The sequence below is a fragment of the Chrysemys picta genome, chromosome 2, assembly GCF_011386835.1.
Source record: "Chrysemys picta bellii isolate R12L10 chromosome 2, ASM1138683v2, whole genome shotgun sequence".
Classification (NCBI taxonomy): Eukaryota; Metazoa; Chordata; order Testudines; family Emydidae; genus Chrysemys; species Chrysemys picta.
In genome coordinates, this window is record NC_088792.1 from 113,816,886 (window position 1) to 113,833,928 (window position 17,043).

Below are 17,043 nucleotides of genomic sequence, written 5' to 3' on the forward strand. Positions count from 1 at the left end.
GGTAAATGACAACTTTCTATAACCATTTTGAAAACCATTTAAATTAAAAAAATCTGAAAAATGATGCCAATATGGAAAAATGGGACCATTTCAAAACCAGCAAACATGAGACAATTCAGAAATTTTATAAAATTTTCCTGATTTTCAACTAGCTCTATTTACAAGCAGTGAAAAGCAGGCACTGATTTAGACTCAGTGCTTTTGATGGAAATATAAACCAAAAGTCAATCTAGAATCCAGTTTTTGCTAATTTTCCAAGATTTTTTCTTATAATGAACACACAAATCTCCAACAGCTGTGACCTAATGACCAGTTTATTTTAAAAAAATATTCCATATCAAAATAAGCAAATGTTAGCAACTATTGCAACATGGGAAAAGTCAGTGTTTGAAACTGTTGTCAGCGGATAGTTATGTTTTCTGGAGATCAGTACATACAATTTAATAAAGTACAAACAAATTTAAGAGAAAGTAAGTTCTCTTATAAATAAGACCAGATTTTTTTCCCCATCTCAAATAGGTCTTCACTTACAATATGCAAGATTCTTTTTCCATGTCCTCCTGTTTTAGTACATGTACTGGTTTATCATTGCATGTTGGTGATATGAGATACTTTGGCTAAGTAACACACTGCTCAAATGTAATCATCTTCTGACCCAGTATTTTTTTCTAGACCATTGCATCTTCTGTTCACTACGTAATGAAACTGAGAATTCTGAAAAGGAAAATTCAGAAACTACACTTTACTGTATATATACCAATATTTTCTCTCATATGACCCCATTGTTCTACCTTAATGGCATCTTACTGCATCTTTTCCTCCTGTGTGCTATGGAAAATATTTACTTATTTCAGAGAACTCAATTGCAGCAGTTTACCTTCCAAGCCATTAAAATCTTATTTGCTACTCAAATGGCCAGCAATGGTAGCAAAATTACAAAGAATAAGGTGGACATGCCTATAGCAAAAAGCAACAAATAGTTTAGTGTATTTTTGCCACAGGAAATTAGACGTTTTAAATACTATTTTCCTGCAGTTTCACCTATTTGTAAAATGGGTGAGGTTGTTTTATTTAAATAGCTAATTTTTAGTGCAGACCTATGAGTCCTGTAATGGGGGTGAGAATTTTGCATCATGAGTACCACAAATACAAGATTGTAATCTAACTTGCTATTTCTCCATCATGCTAAAAAAACAACACAATCTGCAACTCTGGCAGCAGGGGTTATCAGGACCCCTGATTTACTGCAGATTATACTGAGATCAAGGGTTTTTTTTAAAACCAGTTTCAGTATCATGGACCTACCAAACATGAAGCCCCCTTCTCCCACACACAATCAGCACCAAACTGGCCATAAGGGCCTAAATTGTACGCATACAATTAACAACATGAAATGACACATACCTCACTTCAAATGTCTGGCCCTATTTGTAAGAATTGTTGACCATCACCTCTCTAGTTATTTCAACATTTTATTCATTTATTTCTCTACCATTTCCACCAATTATACATTTGTAATTGGCATCATAAACTATTGCAAACATGAAAGAAACATTGTACATACTGTAACCTGGGAGGCATCCATGAACTGCAGGCCAAAATAATCAGTTTCCACAAGGTCCAAATGATAGACAATCTGGTCAAACAAATCCAGCCCTTTTGCATTTTTCTGTAATTCAAAAGGAAAAACAAAAGATTTTTTTAAAAGGGTTTGACGGGGGAGGGGGAATGCACAAAGACAATTCATTTTAAAAATTGCATGAGAAGTACACTGCTTAGATGTTAAACAATTCAGCTGAAAGTGCTTTTATTTCCTCCAATGAATAAGGCATTTCTTAGGTGTTTATCATGATGGTATCTAACACTGACAAATCACCAAGATGTGCAATAAATTTACTACTTAGTTTAGTGTCAAAACATTTTGCGCCCAGTTCAACTTTAAGACGTTTTCTACAAGTAGCTACAGAAGCAAAAGGAAAATAATTTCATTGCTAATGCCCTGCAATATGGAGCCAGCATTTTAAACCCCAGGAAACCAAATTCTCTATTAAATGTCTGCTTCAGTAATTGTCTGAAGTCTGTTGGCAGCTGCCTGATGTCAACTGCAATTATGAACTGCCATTGCACCATTCAAGCAGCAAAATAAATTTAAGACAACTTGACTAGTTAAGAGTACTACAAGGAAAGATAATGGCATTTGATAGGGTCTTTAAATAATGCTGCTAATTGTTGAACAGCATTTATGGCCTTTACACAAAAAAACAAAACAAAACCCACAAGTTTTACTAATTTGGCACCCTTATAGGAATGTGTGGGAATGAAAACTAAACTACCCTCAGCCCAGGTTAGGGCTGATTCACAGGCAGGATGTTGGTAAGGAAGCTTGCACTGTCACTACTCCTGTGCTGTACCTGTATGCTTGTCCACTTGTTCAAAGGGTAACTCATGAATTTAAGTCATCAGTGCTGCTGTCAAGTTCAAACACTGGAAGAAAACTAAGGTGTGGAGGTTGTGGGAATGGGTGGAAGGAAAAGCACAGAAACAAACCAATTTGAAGTGCCAACTTTGTTGCTTAGAGTTGAGAATATATTTTTTCAAATATTTGGAAAGAATTTCTTTAGAAGAAAATAACCCAGCACAACATGCAACTGAACTGGAGCCTTGTTTTTTTTAGGTAAGGAGCAGCATCATGTCACAATGAGATGTAGACCAATTCCCTAGACACAGTGCACCTGATTTTCAGATTTGAAGTCCTAATGCCCACAACTGCACACTTACGTTGCATTCATATTACTGCATGTGATTTGTATACATGGATGGATACTTAGTCATGCATGCAAGGAGGTTACCATTTTGAGTGCACATTCAATAGTAAGCCCATTATTATGGTTACACACATTTATAAAGGCACTTATTAAAATATTATCTTGGTCCACTTGACTTAATTTAGATTAAAACCACCCAAAATGTTGTGAAACAGATACATATACAACTTTATTATAAAGACTTGAGGTAAATTCTACCATGAGGCAATACATTTAAACTATTAAATTAATTTTATCATCATTCTATTGGTTTACTAAGTAATATGCCTAAACTTCACTCTTTCTCTGTGATATTGCTAAAGTTGCAGTTGGTCAGGAAAGGGGCCCAAACAAGAGCTCTCTTGTTTTTTTAAGAAAAAAAGCTGCTAACCAGGCATTTTCCACAAGGGGTCCTCAGCTATGGAATTTACTCTCCTGCTTTGTGGTCCATTCAAGCCATTTTTTAACCTTCCAAATACAATATACTGAAAAGCCCACCTTTTTCCATATATGTCAGGGAAGGAACAAGTCAGTAGTATGGATCTATGGCAGTTACATTGTTAGATTACTGTTCAATGACTGTGTTACTGAAGGGAACAGCTGTACTATTTGCATGGGCAGTTTGTAAAATGTGCAATAGGTTTTTAATTTTCTGTATCAAATATTGTTCTAATGAATGTAAAGTATACAGAGCCTAGGTTGACTGTTAAATACGACACACAGAACTGCAAAAGTTGGGCGCTGCATATAAACAGAGTTACATAATGAATACATTTGTTTCTGCTCTCTCTTGAACAGAGATGTAACAACACATCAGGCTCTGAGTCTCTTACAAGTGATCCTCAGTGGGGAAGGAGGAATGGCACTTTTGACAGATCCCATTCAGCACAAGATATATGCCAGGATATAGGGAACTGCTTTATCTTTAGCGTATTATGGCCATTATATAAGGACATCTTAAGAGTAGGAGCACATCTACTACTGCCTCTGAATTTTTTTATTTTTTTAAAATCTATGTTAAGAGGTCAGAAACCTGATCTCTAAAACATGTTAGGCATTTTCATTTAGCTCCCTTTCCCAGAAAAACTCTCTGATTTCAATTGGACTAGAATTTGACCTTTAAGTTTTCAATTAATCTGATCTTCTACATATAAGAGAGCATTGTAACCACATCATAAAAAAAAATTCTTATAAAAAAGAAAAGATTCCAAGCTGTTATCTTACAATACTTGGAAATTCTCTTCTCTAACCATAAAGAAAGGAATGAAATAATTTCCACCTCCACTAGCTTTCTTGAAGAGGTCAAACAGCTCTGGTGTAGGTGGCAAGTTCTATTTAAGCCTCAAATAACATAACTGACAAATTGAAAGCACTGCAATTTGAATTTTTCTATGTTTTCAGAAACATCCATTTGATTTCCATTAAAATAAGATGTACAGCTACTTAACAGAAGTGAGAAAGTGACATCTTAGGATATTGTTTTACTTGTTTCGGGGGAGGCACAAGATGATTTATAGAAAGACATGCTTTATTAATCACAAAATTCAACAACCTTATTGCAAACATCTGAGATAATCACCTCCTAAGATATAATGTTGCTTAGAAACAGTATGCATCCACGTCACTGTTTTGAAGGTGCAGTATTTAATAACATTCTAGACTAGAGTCAAATAAGCAAGGAATGTATTCTAAAGATGGATTTGTTGTTGTTATTTTAAATGTTTAGTGAAACTAATGCTTGTGAAAGATGCCAAATCAAAAGCACACTAGAATGAAGTATTCTCTCCACCTGAGCAGAGACAGCAGATACAACACAGGTAATAGGAATCCAACAGTTTAAGTCAGTTTTCCATGACCATTCAATTCTTGAGAGCTTGCTTATGCATAGACTGTCAGTAAGCATGCCAATTATGAAGCAGACACCTGTCAAACAGACACTAGCCTGTCCTGCCACTACCAGCCTGGGTCAGGAGCACACACTGTTCCACTGCACACATGTTCACCACAAATATGAAGTGAGTCACATAGAAAAAGTAGCATTGTCATTTACTCAATTGTTGTAAAATGCAATATTACATATGTAACTTGTAGTAGACGACAGCCTTTAAATGTTAATAAATGTTATTTCCTAATTATTTGAACCTTCAGATAAAAAAATTGTGCTGGCGCTCTGGGTAGCATGGGGGTTGGTGGGGGAGACTTTCTTCCAGGCATTACAGCAATGGGAAGATGGGAGAGTGCAGCTCCCCATCCTCTAACAGTAGAGACAGTACTCTCCTTTCTCCTATCCCTTCGCTGCCTGATGGAGAATATGAAGAGGGAACAGCAGAAGGAGCTGGGGCGTAGAGTGGGTAGAAAATTTTCCATACATGTTTTTTTGTAGGAAAATGGTCTTTAACAATACATTCTTTTTTTAAATTGTCCACATTATCAAAATTTTCTGTGATGTTTGTTATGGAAATTAAAATAGTTTTAAAATCCTTTATTTACCCCAAACCGCATTTTCTTACTGTAAACGGGGATTTCAGTCAATGAAAAATTTTCAAAACAATATTCAATTTAAAATACTGCTGAAAATTTAATGGAAAATGGGCCCATTTAAGAAAAAGTATTTTGAAATTTTCATGAAATCATTTCCCAACCAGTTTTACTGCGGTGTTGCTGGGGCTCCAAATCTTTCTTAAAGTACGTAGAACAACATCCTCTTCCCGTTTTCCAGATGTGAGAAGAGCTGTCCAAGTTATGAGTCCCCTATCTGTCTCTTCTCCCCTTCAGGAGGATCCATCCCTCAGCAAGCTTCTCCACCTGTCCGAGTCGGTGGGGGTAGGGGGAAAGAGGGGAAAAAAACGTGCTATCAGCTCCCAAAGCTAGAACATTGGTTTTACTTGTACCGTCTCCTGGCACTGCATGGTAATGAGGGGGAAAAAAGTAGATGGGGTAGGGTAATACAAAAAAAAGACGAGTGCTGATAAGGGCTGGTCTACACTAGCGCTCCAAAAATGAATTTTGTAGTGTTTTGGACATGTCAAATTAACTGTGTAATAATATTATCAACATGGCAGAATGGTTAGGGAGGAAAAACTGGCAGAATATCCTACGAAAGTATACAATTTCTGAGACCTGTTGATGGAAATAAAAGATTCTATCTCCCATCTCACTTTCAAGGATGAATAGGTTGACATGGGTGATGTCTTTAGCATAAATTGTTCTGCTTGTAAGATTTTGATGCTTTTTCAAATATTTGACAGACAGTAGCATGTATCTCTCTCTGTGTTCTTGCACCAAAGTACATTTGTTTTGTAGGTTTTTGAATGGGAGCATCTTATAAATATCTCCCAGCACTTTGATTCCTACATCTATCCATGCTCTTTTCAAAATGTCTATCTGCCTTAAAAATAACCTACTGGGGGAGGAGGGTACTTGTGCTCCTTCCTGATGTGTAAGGAAAGTTGGAAAGATTTCTTTAAAATATTTTTTCTACTAATTTTTACTTCAGAGATAAAATTATTAAGTTGTCTCTTCCCACTTTCTGCTGGAAGATTCCTTGGAGTGCTAGAGAACTGAAGTTGGAGCATTCTCAAGCCTCGAGTGAGGACAAAGATGTTTCAAGGAGCTGCCCACTGTTCCATCCATCAACACGAAAGCACATCTGCAATAAGCAGGAGAGTGGAACTGGCATCAAGGATAATTTTAGGTTCCACTGTCATTCTCTTCTACCCTCCCCTCTCTTTGCCCCAAGATCAGCCTGGCAACTTCAGGTACTACAACCGCAGATTAAGGAAATATTTAAACAAATAAGTACTTCACACTTATCCTACTTTACTTCGTACTCTGAAAATCTTAGAGAGAGCAATTTTTAATCAGAAGTCTTCCAGAACTCCCTGGATTGGGCGCGACTAAGTGGAACATTGTCCTTATACTAAGCATTATCACTCCCTTTCCATCCCGATGTTTCCTAAATGCTACTGCCCACAACCACTCCCAAGACAAAAAGAATAAGGAGCAGCGACAATTCACCTTGTTCAGATTCAAAAGGATTAAAGAATTATCTCTTTGGACAGAACAGAAGCAGCTAGAATAAAAACAAGGAACCCGAAGTGCTTTACAAATTCTGGGCAAAAATTATAGCTATCCAGCATTTTTAATAGAGAAGCACTGTAGAAACTCCTTTTTTGTATCCTCAGACAAGGCAATGATAGGACATCTTAAATCTAGTAGGTGGATTGTGCAAGCTTTTGGGTCTTTCAACGCCCCACCTCACCCCAGTCCCAGGTATTATGGTGGTGCCAAGAGCCTCAACCAGGATCACTGTCCCACTTTGACAGGCTCTATACCAGGGGTCGGCAACATTCGGCACGCGGCTCACCAGGGTAAGCACCTTGGCGGGCCGGGCCAGTTTATTTACCTGCTGACGCGGCAGGTTCAGCCGATCGCGGCCCCCACTGGCTGCAATTCGCCGTCCGGGGCCAATGGGGGCGGCGAGAAGCCATGGCCAGCACATCCCTCAGCCCGCGCCCTTCCCGCCACCCCCATTGGCCCGGGACGGCGAACCGCAGCGAGTGGGGGCTGCAATCGGCCGAACCTGCTGCGTCAGCAGGTAAATAAACTGGCCCGGCCCGGCAGGGTACTTACCCTGGCGAGCCACGTGCCGAACGTTGCTGACCCCTGCTCTATACAAACACATGAAACACTATGGGTGGCCAAGTGTCTATAAAAATTATGTAAATATAGACATCACTGTCCATTCTGAGTACCATATCTTGGCATATATTTTAATGTCAACATTTACAAGAGAGATGCAATAGCATCTTGCACACAGCTAAGGGCCACTGGTCTTTTTGGGGTTAGGGAAATTACAGCCCTATATAAGTGTACCTCTCTCCTCAGCCTCTGCAAATACCATTATAAATACTAGAGCAAGATGATCACAGAAGAGTCACTAAAACTCCACATTGACACCATACTTCCAAAGATAATTGCCTCTTATTCTATCGCAGGAAATAGACTTTTCTGTCTCATCTATTTTGGTGTTCATGAACACTGGCAAATCTAGTCCTGCTACAAAAGGATACCAGATAATTGAAATCTATGCCCTAATCAGGTGTGTAAAGTAAAATCTGTGTAATTCATTTGCAGTTTTTGGGATCATAGATTGTAATTCCTTTTTGTGGCTGAATAACATTTCGAAGTTCAATTTTTTTGTGACTTGAGCCTTCAGATATTCTGCTGACAGACAGCTTGCCTGCTCTTCTGATTTGTTCAAATGACTTTTCTTTCAAGTGGAAGAGAGGATATTTAATCTACTGTTTAACAAGACGACGCAACTACTATGTGGCTTTGGTTAATTTTTAACATATTAATGTGAGTTTAATAGTGGCTATATTTTATTCTGTTTTTTTCTCTTTTGCTAACATGCCTATTTGCATCTTTCACCAACAATATCACCCTCCCCCCATATACCTTGCAAGATTCCCAGCCGATAGATTGTACAGACTATTTTTACAACAAAAAATGCAAGTTAAAAAAATTACTTAGCATTTACTTTCAGATCCTTCATTATGAATTAATCTAATCTCCATCTGTGTTTTCAGGATGTGTTATATAAAAGTGCCACCTTAACTTTGACCATGTCTACATCACTCATTCTCTCAACACTGCACTGTGTGATATGACAAAGGTACAATACTTGCCTGCTAGGTTAGGAATCTGAACTTGTGTTGGGAACTACAGAATCTTATTAAGGTCAGTTAAAAAGCTGAGACTATCATGGTCCTCTTGCTTCAAGACAAGTACTCGTTCTGCTATTTGTTATTTGCGTGTAGTTAACAGAAGCAGAATGAGGAGTGTCCTTTTTACTTGATACTCTCAATGCGCTGAGAATTTTCATCCAAGAGACAAGGTTGGTGAGGGAGTATCTTTAGGGTTACCATACGTCCGTTTTTTCCCAGACATGTCCGGCTTTTTGGTACTCAAATCCCCATCCGGGGGGAATTGCCAAAAAGCCGAACATGTCTGGGAAAATACTCCCCCCCGCCCAGTCCCCTGCTTACCTTGGCTCCGGCAGGCTGTGAGCAGCAGGCAGATTCCCCTGCGGCGGCGGCTGCTGCTGCTCCCCCCAGACACCTCAGCTCTGTGCAGCTGAAGAGTGGAGCTGCCCCAACGCTACCGGCTTCACGGTTTGCCGGGCAGCCCCCAGACCTCCAGACCCTGCGCCCCCAGCCGGGCATTTCCCCTCCCGGGCTCCGGCTGCACTGGGGAAGCACCTGGCCGGGGGAATAGGGTCTGGAAATCTGGGGGCTGCCTGGCAAACCGTGAAGCTGGTAGCGCTCAGGCAGCTTCGCGTGGCTGGCAGGGAGGAGGGGGAATGCGGGGCGCTCACGGGAGGGGGCGGAGTTGGGGCAGGGACTTTGGGGAAGGGGCCGGGGAAGGGGTGGAGTTGGGGAGGGGCCGGGTGCGGGGCCCCTTTTTTAAGGTTTAAATATGGTAACCCTAAGTATCTTTTATTGGACCAACTTCTTTTGGTGGAAGGTACAAGATTTCGTACTACACAGAGCTCTTCTTCAGTTGGGAAGGAAGCAGAGTGTCTGAACATTATTTTAGAATCTCCACCTTGAATCTGATGCTTGTTGAGGAAAATTAAGTCCATTGTCACCCTTTCCCTTTTCTTTTTGGGGATCATGATACATGGTGAGATAAGTGCCCTGGACCTGTGTCCCCTTGGGGGACACTCTCTCTGTTTTCCTGATTTCCAGTAGTCTTCCTTTTCTGACTTATTCAACATTTTTCCCTGCCATATTTTTGCGTAGAGGAGACCTTCCCTGATAACTGCTGAAATAACCAACGTTGAAGATTCATTACTAACAAAGTCTAGCACATATCTATCTGTGCAGCTAGCAATGGGTTTTTTTGGAAATAAAAAGTCTCTTTCTATAGGAATGGTGAATACTTTACTAGGGTATATGTTGGCACTTTTAATTGGGAGGGTAACAAAGGCTATTTTGGGCTTAGGGGTATTTGTAAAACTTGGACAGATTATCATTTGCTTTCTGGAAGACCCTAATCTCATTCAATTAACTCATGTAGGGATCCAGACTTGAGGATGCAGTTTCTGGTGTTTTTTAATCTTATTCAGTTTCTTAAAATCAAGAGCTCCCATCCCACATTCAAGCACTATTCATCATAATATTTTTGCATTATGCATTTGCATTTTGCATTATGCAGCAATACCTTTGCTTTTCCTTAACTAGGCTCTTTTTTTTTTTTTCTTTTAAAGGGCAATGATTTTGGCGAAAAACCCTAATACACCTCTACCTCGATATAACGCTGTCCTCGGGAGCCAAAAAATCTTACCACGTTATAGATGAAACCGCGCTATATCGAACTTGCTTTGATCCACCCAAGTGCGCAGCCCCCCCCCCCCCCCCCGGAGCGCTGCTTTGCCACAATATATCCGAATTTGTGTTATATCGGGTCGCGTTATATCGGGGTAGAGGTGTATTAGACACCCTGGAATTTCACCCAAGGCCCCATTCCATTGCTGGGGAGCCATCAAGAATACAGTTCTGTCAGCACTTTTCTTTTATCCTCTGGGACAAATGCATCCAACTCAAAAGGGGCGTTTAGAGGCCACAGATTGAGGTTGGATTGTTAGCCTACCAGGGGAAGTCCCTACAAAGGCAATGACTGAAAGTGGCAGATTGGAGAAGGAACATTGTTCACAAGAGGGTATCAAGGAATCTCTACTATTTTTCTACTGCACTTGGACACTGATTTGGGATTGACAAGAGCGAGGGGAATGACAAACTGGACCTTGGACAAGCTACAGGTAATGAAGGCAGAAAGCGGGGCTGCTGGTCATCACTCCCTTAAACACCCCTTTTTGTGTTAATTTGCAATAGTGCACTATTTAATTTGTGAGTTTAATAAAGTTTAGTTGTAGTTTAACCCCTAATCTTTACCTTTCTAACCAACATCTTCATTATATAATCAAAGTGGAAAAAAAGCTCATATAGTTTCTGAAATTTTAGTACTCAGCTGATGTAAATTGGTATACCTCCCTCAAAGTCAAAGTAGCTAAAGTAATTTTCACCAGCTCGCTATCTGGCCAATATCTATAGTTAAAATTGGGCTAAAACTCTAATTAGTGAATATTTTTTATCCCAGTTAAATTTGCTGAATTCTTAGTAGTTCACTGCTAAGACCTGATGTAGAAAGGATGAAATTCTCTAAATACGTCAACTTCAGAAGAACTTTTTGGTAGAATACTATGTCTCCTATTAGGCAAGAATAACAGGACAAATCAATACCCAAAACAAACAATTCACATCGGATGCCTTAACCTAAACAGACTGAGCAGGGAGCTGATGTAGGCGCTATCCAGTAGTTAATAAAAGGTATTAAAAGAATCAGCCAATGGGAAAGGGACAGAAAAAAATTATGTACAACTAAAACTAGAGGTGCTGTTTTAAGTACATTGGAGACGAAATGGCCACGGTATAGGAAATAGATAGTGGCAATATTCTACGAGACTTCAAAGAAAAAAAGACTGCTTAAAAGTAGGATCATTTTTGAGTATGCTTTCCTCAAACTAAAATGCTCCAAAGCTAAAAAAAACAATGCCTCTGTAGCATTTAGCAACCAAGCATGTTCTACAAGCTCAACCAGAATGAAGGAGAGCTATTGCATCGTACTGGAGATTTCAGATCGCAGCGTTATAAATTAGGCTTTGACAAGGACTTCGAAACTACCTGAACTTGTGCAAGACAAACCTGACAAAGGCAAAAAAAGTGAAACATGAAATATCCCTCATTTTAAAACAAAGAAAGACCCGACTGTGGGGGAGGAAGGGGAGAGACAGAAGGGGTTGAGGACAATTCAGCACATATCTAGTTTTGCCAACAAAACGTTCCAATTAACACATTAAATACCAATAGGAAAAGTTTTGTGGCAATGGAGTAGGAAGGATAGAAATGGCTTCTTGTCCTGAAAGGGAAGTATATCACAGCCCATAATGCAGGATGCAAATGAGTGTATTGTGATACATCAGCTTCTTTAAAATAGTTAGCAGCGTGCACTACTATGAGCTTTACGGCACACACGGTAGGCACTTCAAGCAGTAGGCTCTACTGACTCTAGTTTTTGGAGGTTTAACAAGGGAATATTCTGTTATCGCTGACAAAAAAGAAAGAGCGCAAATAACCTTGGCAGAAGTCTTTGAATGGGGAGGTAAAGAATTTCCAAACTATTCCCATAGAAGCAATCCAAGAAGTGTTAGGTCAAGTATCCAAACTACCTCTAAGTCCACCTCCCTCCAGAAGGAGTCCTCTCTTCCACAGGTCTGGCCCTGCTCCAGCTCTGATATTCTATCCCCACTGCTTCTCCCCTTCCAAGCCCTGCTTTAGGCCAGCCTCTTATCCTAAGATTTATTATGCTATATGGGTTTCTACTCCATTCTCTGGTAGTCCCTGGATCTTTCTGACGACTACTAGTGCCTGGTCTTCCCTCTGAAGCTTCCAATTTGTGTGTCACACACAAAAGTCCCACGTCTGCTAATTGCAGTTCCTGATCCTATGTGCTCTTTAATCCTGGTCACTCTGGCAGACTGCCCTCTATGGCCTAGAGAGAGATCTAGGTACTTGCCCCTCCCAGGGTGACCTGTGGCCCAATTTTTTCCCAATAATCTCGTTCGTTAAAATATGTAAAACAGTGGTTTTCAAACTTTTTGTATTGGTGACCCCTTTCATACAGCAGGCCTCTGAGTATGACCACCCTTATAAATTAAAAATGGTGGGGGTAATTTAATCTAATGGGAGCTCAGGGTTGTCAGCCCCACAGAGCTGACAGCTTGCAACCCCCAAGTAGCCACCTTGCGACCCCTTTCAGGGTCACGAGCCCCAGTTTGAAAGCCCCTGATGTAAAGGCTGCAATATGATTAAACTAAATAAGTTTTGCTTTGTACAACCCTCATTCCTCATATTTCAAAGCCAAGGGTTAAGCCTGGAAAAATAAAGGTTTACTTTTTAATAGACCATGTCCCCAACCATGTGGTTAACTGTAATCTACCTTGGGCTCTGAAGATATTGTATCATTTTCTCAGCAGCTGGCCAGTATCTCAAATTTTCAGGGCTGGCATTCAGCCAGTTTACAAATAAAAGGTCTTCAAATGGCCATTAAGCCTCCAACTCTGTCACAACAGTAATAAAGGGGCTTTTTAAGCACCTGCTGTTTCGTGTAAATAGTGTTTAAATTTGAAGGAGAACACAGAAGCAGCAACATTCCTGAACACGCACTGAAAATGTAACTGATGATGCACGTCAACATGTCTGAGTGAGAAAAGAATCAATTATTTTAGCTTCTTTGAGAAGTTTTTTTTTTTTAAGAAGTTTTTACCGAAAATTAGAAAAAAAATAAAACCAGCAAAATTTTAGTTAAAATACTGAAAATAAGTTTTACCCTAAAAGACCAAAATTCTTTCTATAATATTTCACCTGATTTAACCCAATTTTAACAAAGGTAATACTTCCTACTACCCTCTGCCCCCCCCCCCCAAAATAAAAGGTATGCATTGAACAACTGATAGGAAACATTGAACAACTGATAGGAAACTACTATTTCCTGTGCTAAAGAGGCTACTGTAAAAAGTTAAGAGTTACAAATTAGGGAGAGGAACTACTCTCAGGAAGTACACCCTCAAATAACGGCCCCCCAAAATAAACTTCTTGGATCCTACTTCAAGAGTGCCAGTGCTTAGATGATGCGGTCTTTATGACTGAAGGGGTGGGGAATGGAAGAATCCCATCAGGAATCACCAGTTGAGCTTCAGGAAAGAGAACGAAGGAAGATGCTGGGCAAAATAAGCTTTGTTGTCTGCTGCATATCAAAGCTTCCCAGCAGCATACTCCAGCAGTGCTCAGGAGTTCTTCCATCATCAGGATGGGGAAATGATGTTCACCTCTTTCTGAAAAGCAACAACAGGACTGAGCCCCTGGAACAAAGGAGTCAAGCCTCTCTTTTAACTTATCATGGCTTAGGAATGAATAACTAAATACTGGGAGCTTGAGGGCATAGGAGAAACTAGAGAAACTGTGAAGAAAGAGCTCCAAACTGGACAGCTACAAGCTAAGGCTCTATATAGAAACATGGCACCCCTCAGACAGGCCTCAGGGTAAGTGGCTACACTGGGCTTCTCATCAGAACGCTACCTTTGACCCTGCTAGGGTGGCTTTGAGGGAAGGCAGTCTTTTACATCAACCATTAACTACTAGTAGTGAACATCAGCCATGAGTACATCAGCCACTTTTACATCAGTCATTAACTACTACTAGTAGTAGTAGTAGTAGTAACCATCAGCCATTAACATCTAGCCATGGGCTAGAGTTTGTGAATTTTCAAAACTTGTGAATAAAGCAAAGAATAAAAAGTTGAAGATTGGAAAAGGCATTTTGTTTTCCTAACTCCACTGTACAATTGTTAGAAATATGTGTAATGAATTATCTTTGAATTATTCATAAAGTATGATGATCTCAGAGCAATTACAACTTGCTGAGATGAATCAAATTACTAGAATGTAAACATAACAGCGAAACATTGTATAGAGTGCATAAAAAAGCAATAAAGGAAGGAGAATTGATTCACCCAGAAAGAAAAAAACACCACATGCTAAGTCAGTTAGAAGAAGGTGATACTGATACTAACACCGCAAACAGACTACGGACAATTTAAAAAAAGAAAGAAAGACAAGAATCAGTCAAGCATAGTTTGCAGTCAAGCGTAGTTTGCAGTCTGCTCTGTTATGGAGTGACCATCTTATGAAGAAAAGTTACTGCTTCTACCATCTGTTCAGTTTGTTTAAAGGAATACAGCTCAGCGTTCCTAAGTGACTCTGACCAGCCATACGCATACACACACTCAAACAGGTGGACATGAGCTTTACAAAATGCGTATTGATTTTGTGGCACACTATTTTACGACTCAAAATCAGAGGGCATTGAAAAGGAATGCAATGCTAGATTAAATACTCATAACTTTATCTAAATCACATGAAGGGCAAAGAAATACTTTAGCACTGGGTGCTCTATAAATAAAATATTCTTACTAGTAACTCCACTATTAATATTAATATGGGTGCTTCAACATTTTGGACTGTGCTTGAGTCCCAAGTTTCTGTTTACTGCCTCCACCACTTACACATGGCAGTAGCAGCTCATACCTCTTTGCAAATGGAGACAAGCAGGAACACTTCTGAAAATCTCTAGTTACAGACTTAGAATTGAACTGTAGACTACAAATAGCACACAAATGGGAGAGCAGTGGGGACCCATTATATGTGAGAATTCTACCTGTCACTTTAGAAACTGATGAGGTGACCTCACCTTATTCCCACGCTTGAAGAATTTTGCTCTAGTTCCTTATGAAGTGTTCTTGCCCCAGAACATCAGCTCCCTTGGCTGAAATACTTGGAATACTCCATGCATGTTGGAATCTCCAGCACACAACTGCAGCACCATAACATAACTAGGAACCAACTGACACAGGAAACAATCCAAGCAGGGATTTATTAACCCAGATTAGCACAGATAAAGATGTAATTTACTGTTCTCTGACTAGTGTCCATTCATTAAAAAAAATAGAATTTGATAAAGTAAGGCAAAACACAGGATGTGTTTCTGGTGAAGCAGCAGTTACCCGTAATTTTATCTTCTGCCAAGAGGAAAAGAAAATAAAAATTTTACTTTTCTCTGGTGTGGGTGCGTGCACACCTGCTGCTCCATCAGTCCAGATACTGATGGAATGTTTCAAGTACTAGAAACTTGTACGAGCAAAGGGAAAGGAAATTTAAATGTTGACTTTTTTCAAGTGTATTTGAGAAGTAACATTCAACAACCACATAAACAAATTGCGCTAAAATTGAAAGACCAGGGTAAAATATCAAAGCTCCTGCTTGAAGAGAAGCCCTGAGAGAGTTCACAAAGAATCTCTACCTTCCCACATGGAGGTACAACACTAGGGTTCCATGAGGCATGTATGCCTTCATGCATGTCAGCAGTAGGGTTGCCAGGCATCCGGTTTTCGACTGGCCGTTAAAAGTTCGGTCAGCGGCGCAGCAGGGGCCCTGGGCTAAGGCAGGCTCCCTGCCTGCCCTAGCTCCAGGCAGCTCCCAAAAGCAGCTGCCAGGTCCCTGCAGCCCCTAGATGCATGGGCAGCCAGGGAGGCTCAGCACACTTCCCCCGCTCCGAGGGCCGTCTCCGCAGCTCCCATTGGATGGGAACCACGACCAATGGGAGCTGCTGGGGCAGCACACAGAGCCTCCCTGGCTGCTCAGAGTTTTGAACACCTCGGGAATGGAGGCTGTTCATAACTCTGAAATGTTCATAACTCTGAACAAAATGTTATGGCTGAACATTGACTTAATACAGCTTTGAAACTTCACTATGCAGAAGAAAAATGCTACTTTCCCTTTTTAAGTAGTTTACATTTAACACAGCACTGTGCTTTTTTTGTCTCTGTTGTTACTTGATTGTGTATTTTCAGGTCCAAATGAGGTGTGTGGTTGAGTAGTCAGTTCGTAACTCTGGGGTTCGAGGTCCTACTGTACAGGTCTGAATTCAATTCTCATGTGGACACTTCTATTCCGATATACGAGTGTGTGTTTTTTCAGTTTAGCTTGTGTTATTTTGGAATGTTTTTAAGCTAAACCAAAAAAAGAATAACCAAAATAAGAGTATCCACATGGGGAATTACACTGAATAAACTACAGTGGTGTAACTATACCAGGATAACTGCTAAAACTTTCTTGTTTAAACAAACTCTAAATCCATTAAAGGAATATTTTGGTCTATCTTTGTATATATGAATAGGGTCAAAGTACCCCGCCCCCCGTTCCCATCATAACAGATTAGAAAGTATCTATGCTCAGGTAACTTAATTTACCTAGTACAGCCTGCTCACAGTAGCACCTCTCCATTCCAGGCTGGCACCCCACAGTGACCAAAACTATGGCTTGTGTACCCTTCTTTATGTGAAAATGCCAGAAATGCAAAATATAGATTTTTAAAAGTGTATATTAAAACTTATATAGCATTTTATCGCTAAAAGCACTACAAGTATTACCTAACAAGCACATGCCTATGCTAGCATTAGTAAACATCAAGAGTAACTCTTATTACATTTCATTAAAAAAAAATGGTTTTATTACTATCCCCACACTCATGTATAGAACAAGATCTTTTAAGCTGCTGAG

General features: G+C 40.0%; 1 protein-coding gene across 4 annotated transcripts in view; it reads right to left on the reverse strand.

Annotated features, from left to right (window-relative positions):
• The window catches only part of EPB41L4B (erythrocyte membrane protein band 4.1 like 4B), a 263,311-nt gene that overhangs the window by 179,193 nt on the left and 67,075 nt on the right, over nt 1–17,043 (reverse strand). For all 4 annotated transcript variants that reach the window (XM_065584005.1, XM_065584006.1, XM_065584004.1 and 1 more), the window contains exon 2: nt 1,565–1,669. In XM_065584005.1, the coding sequence (XP_065440077.1) occupies nt 1,565–1,669 (105 nt within the window). The remainder of the gene's footprint in view (nt 1–1,564; nt 1,670–17,043) is intronic.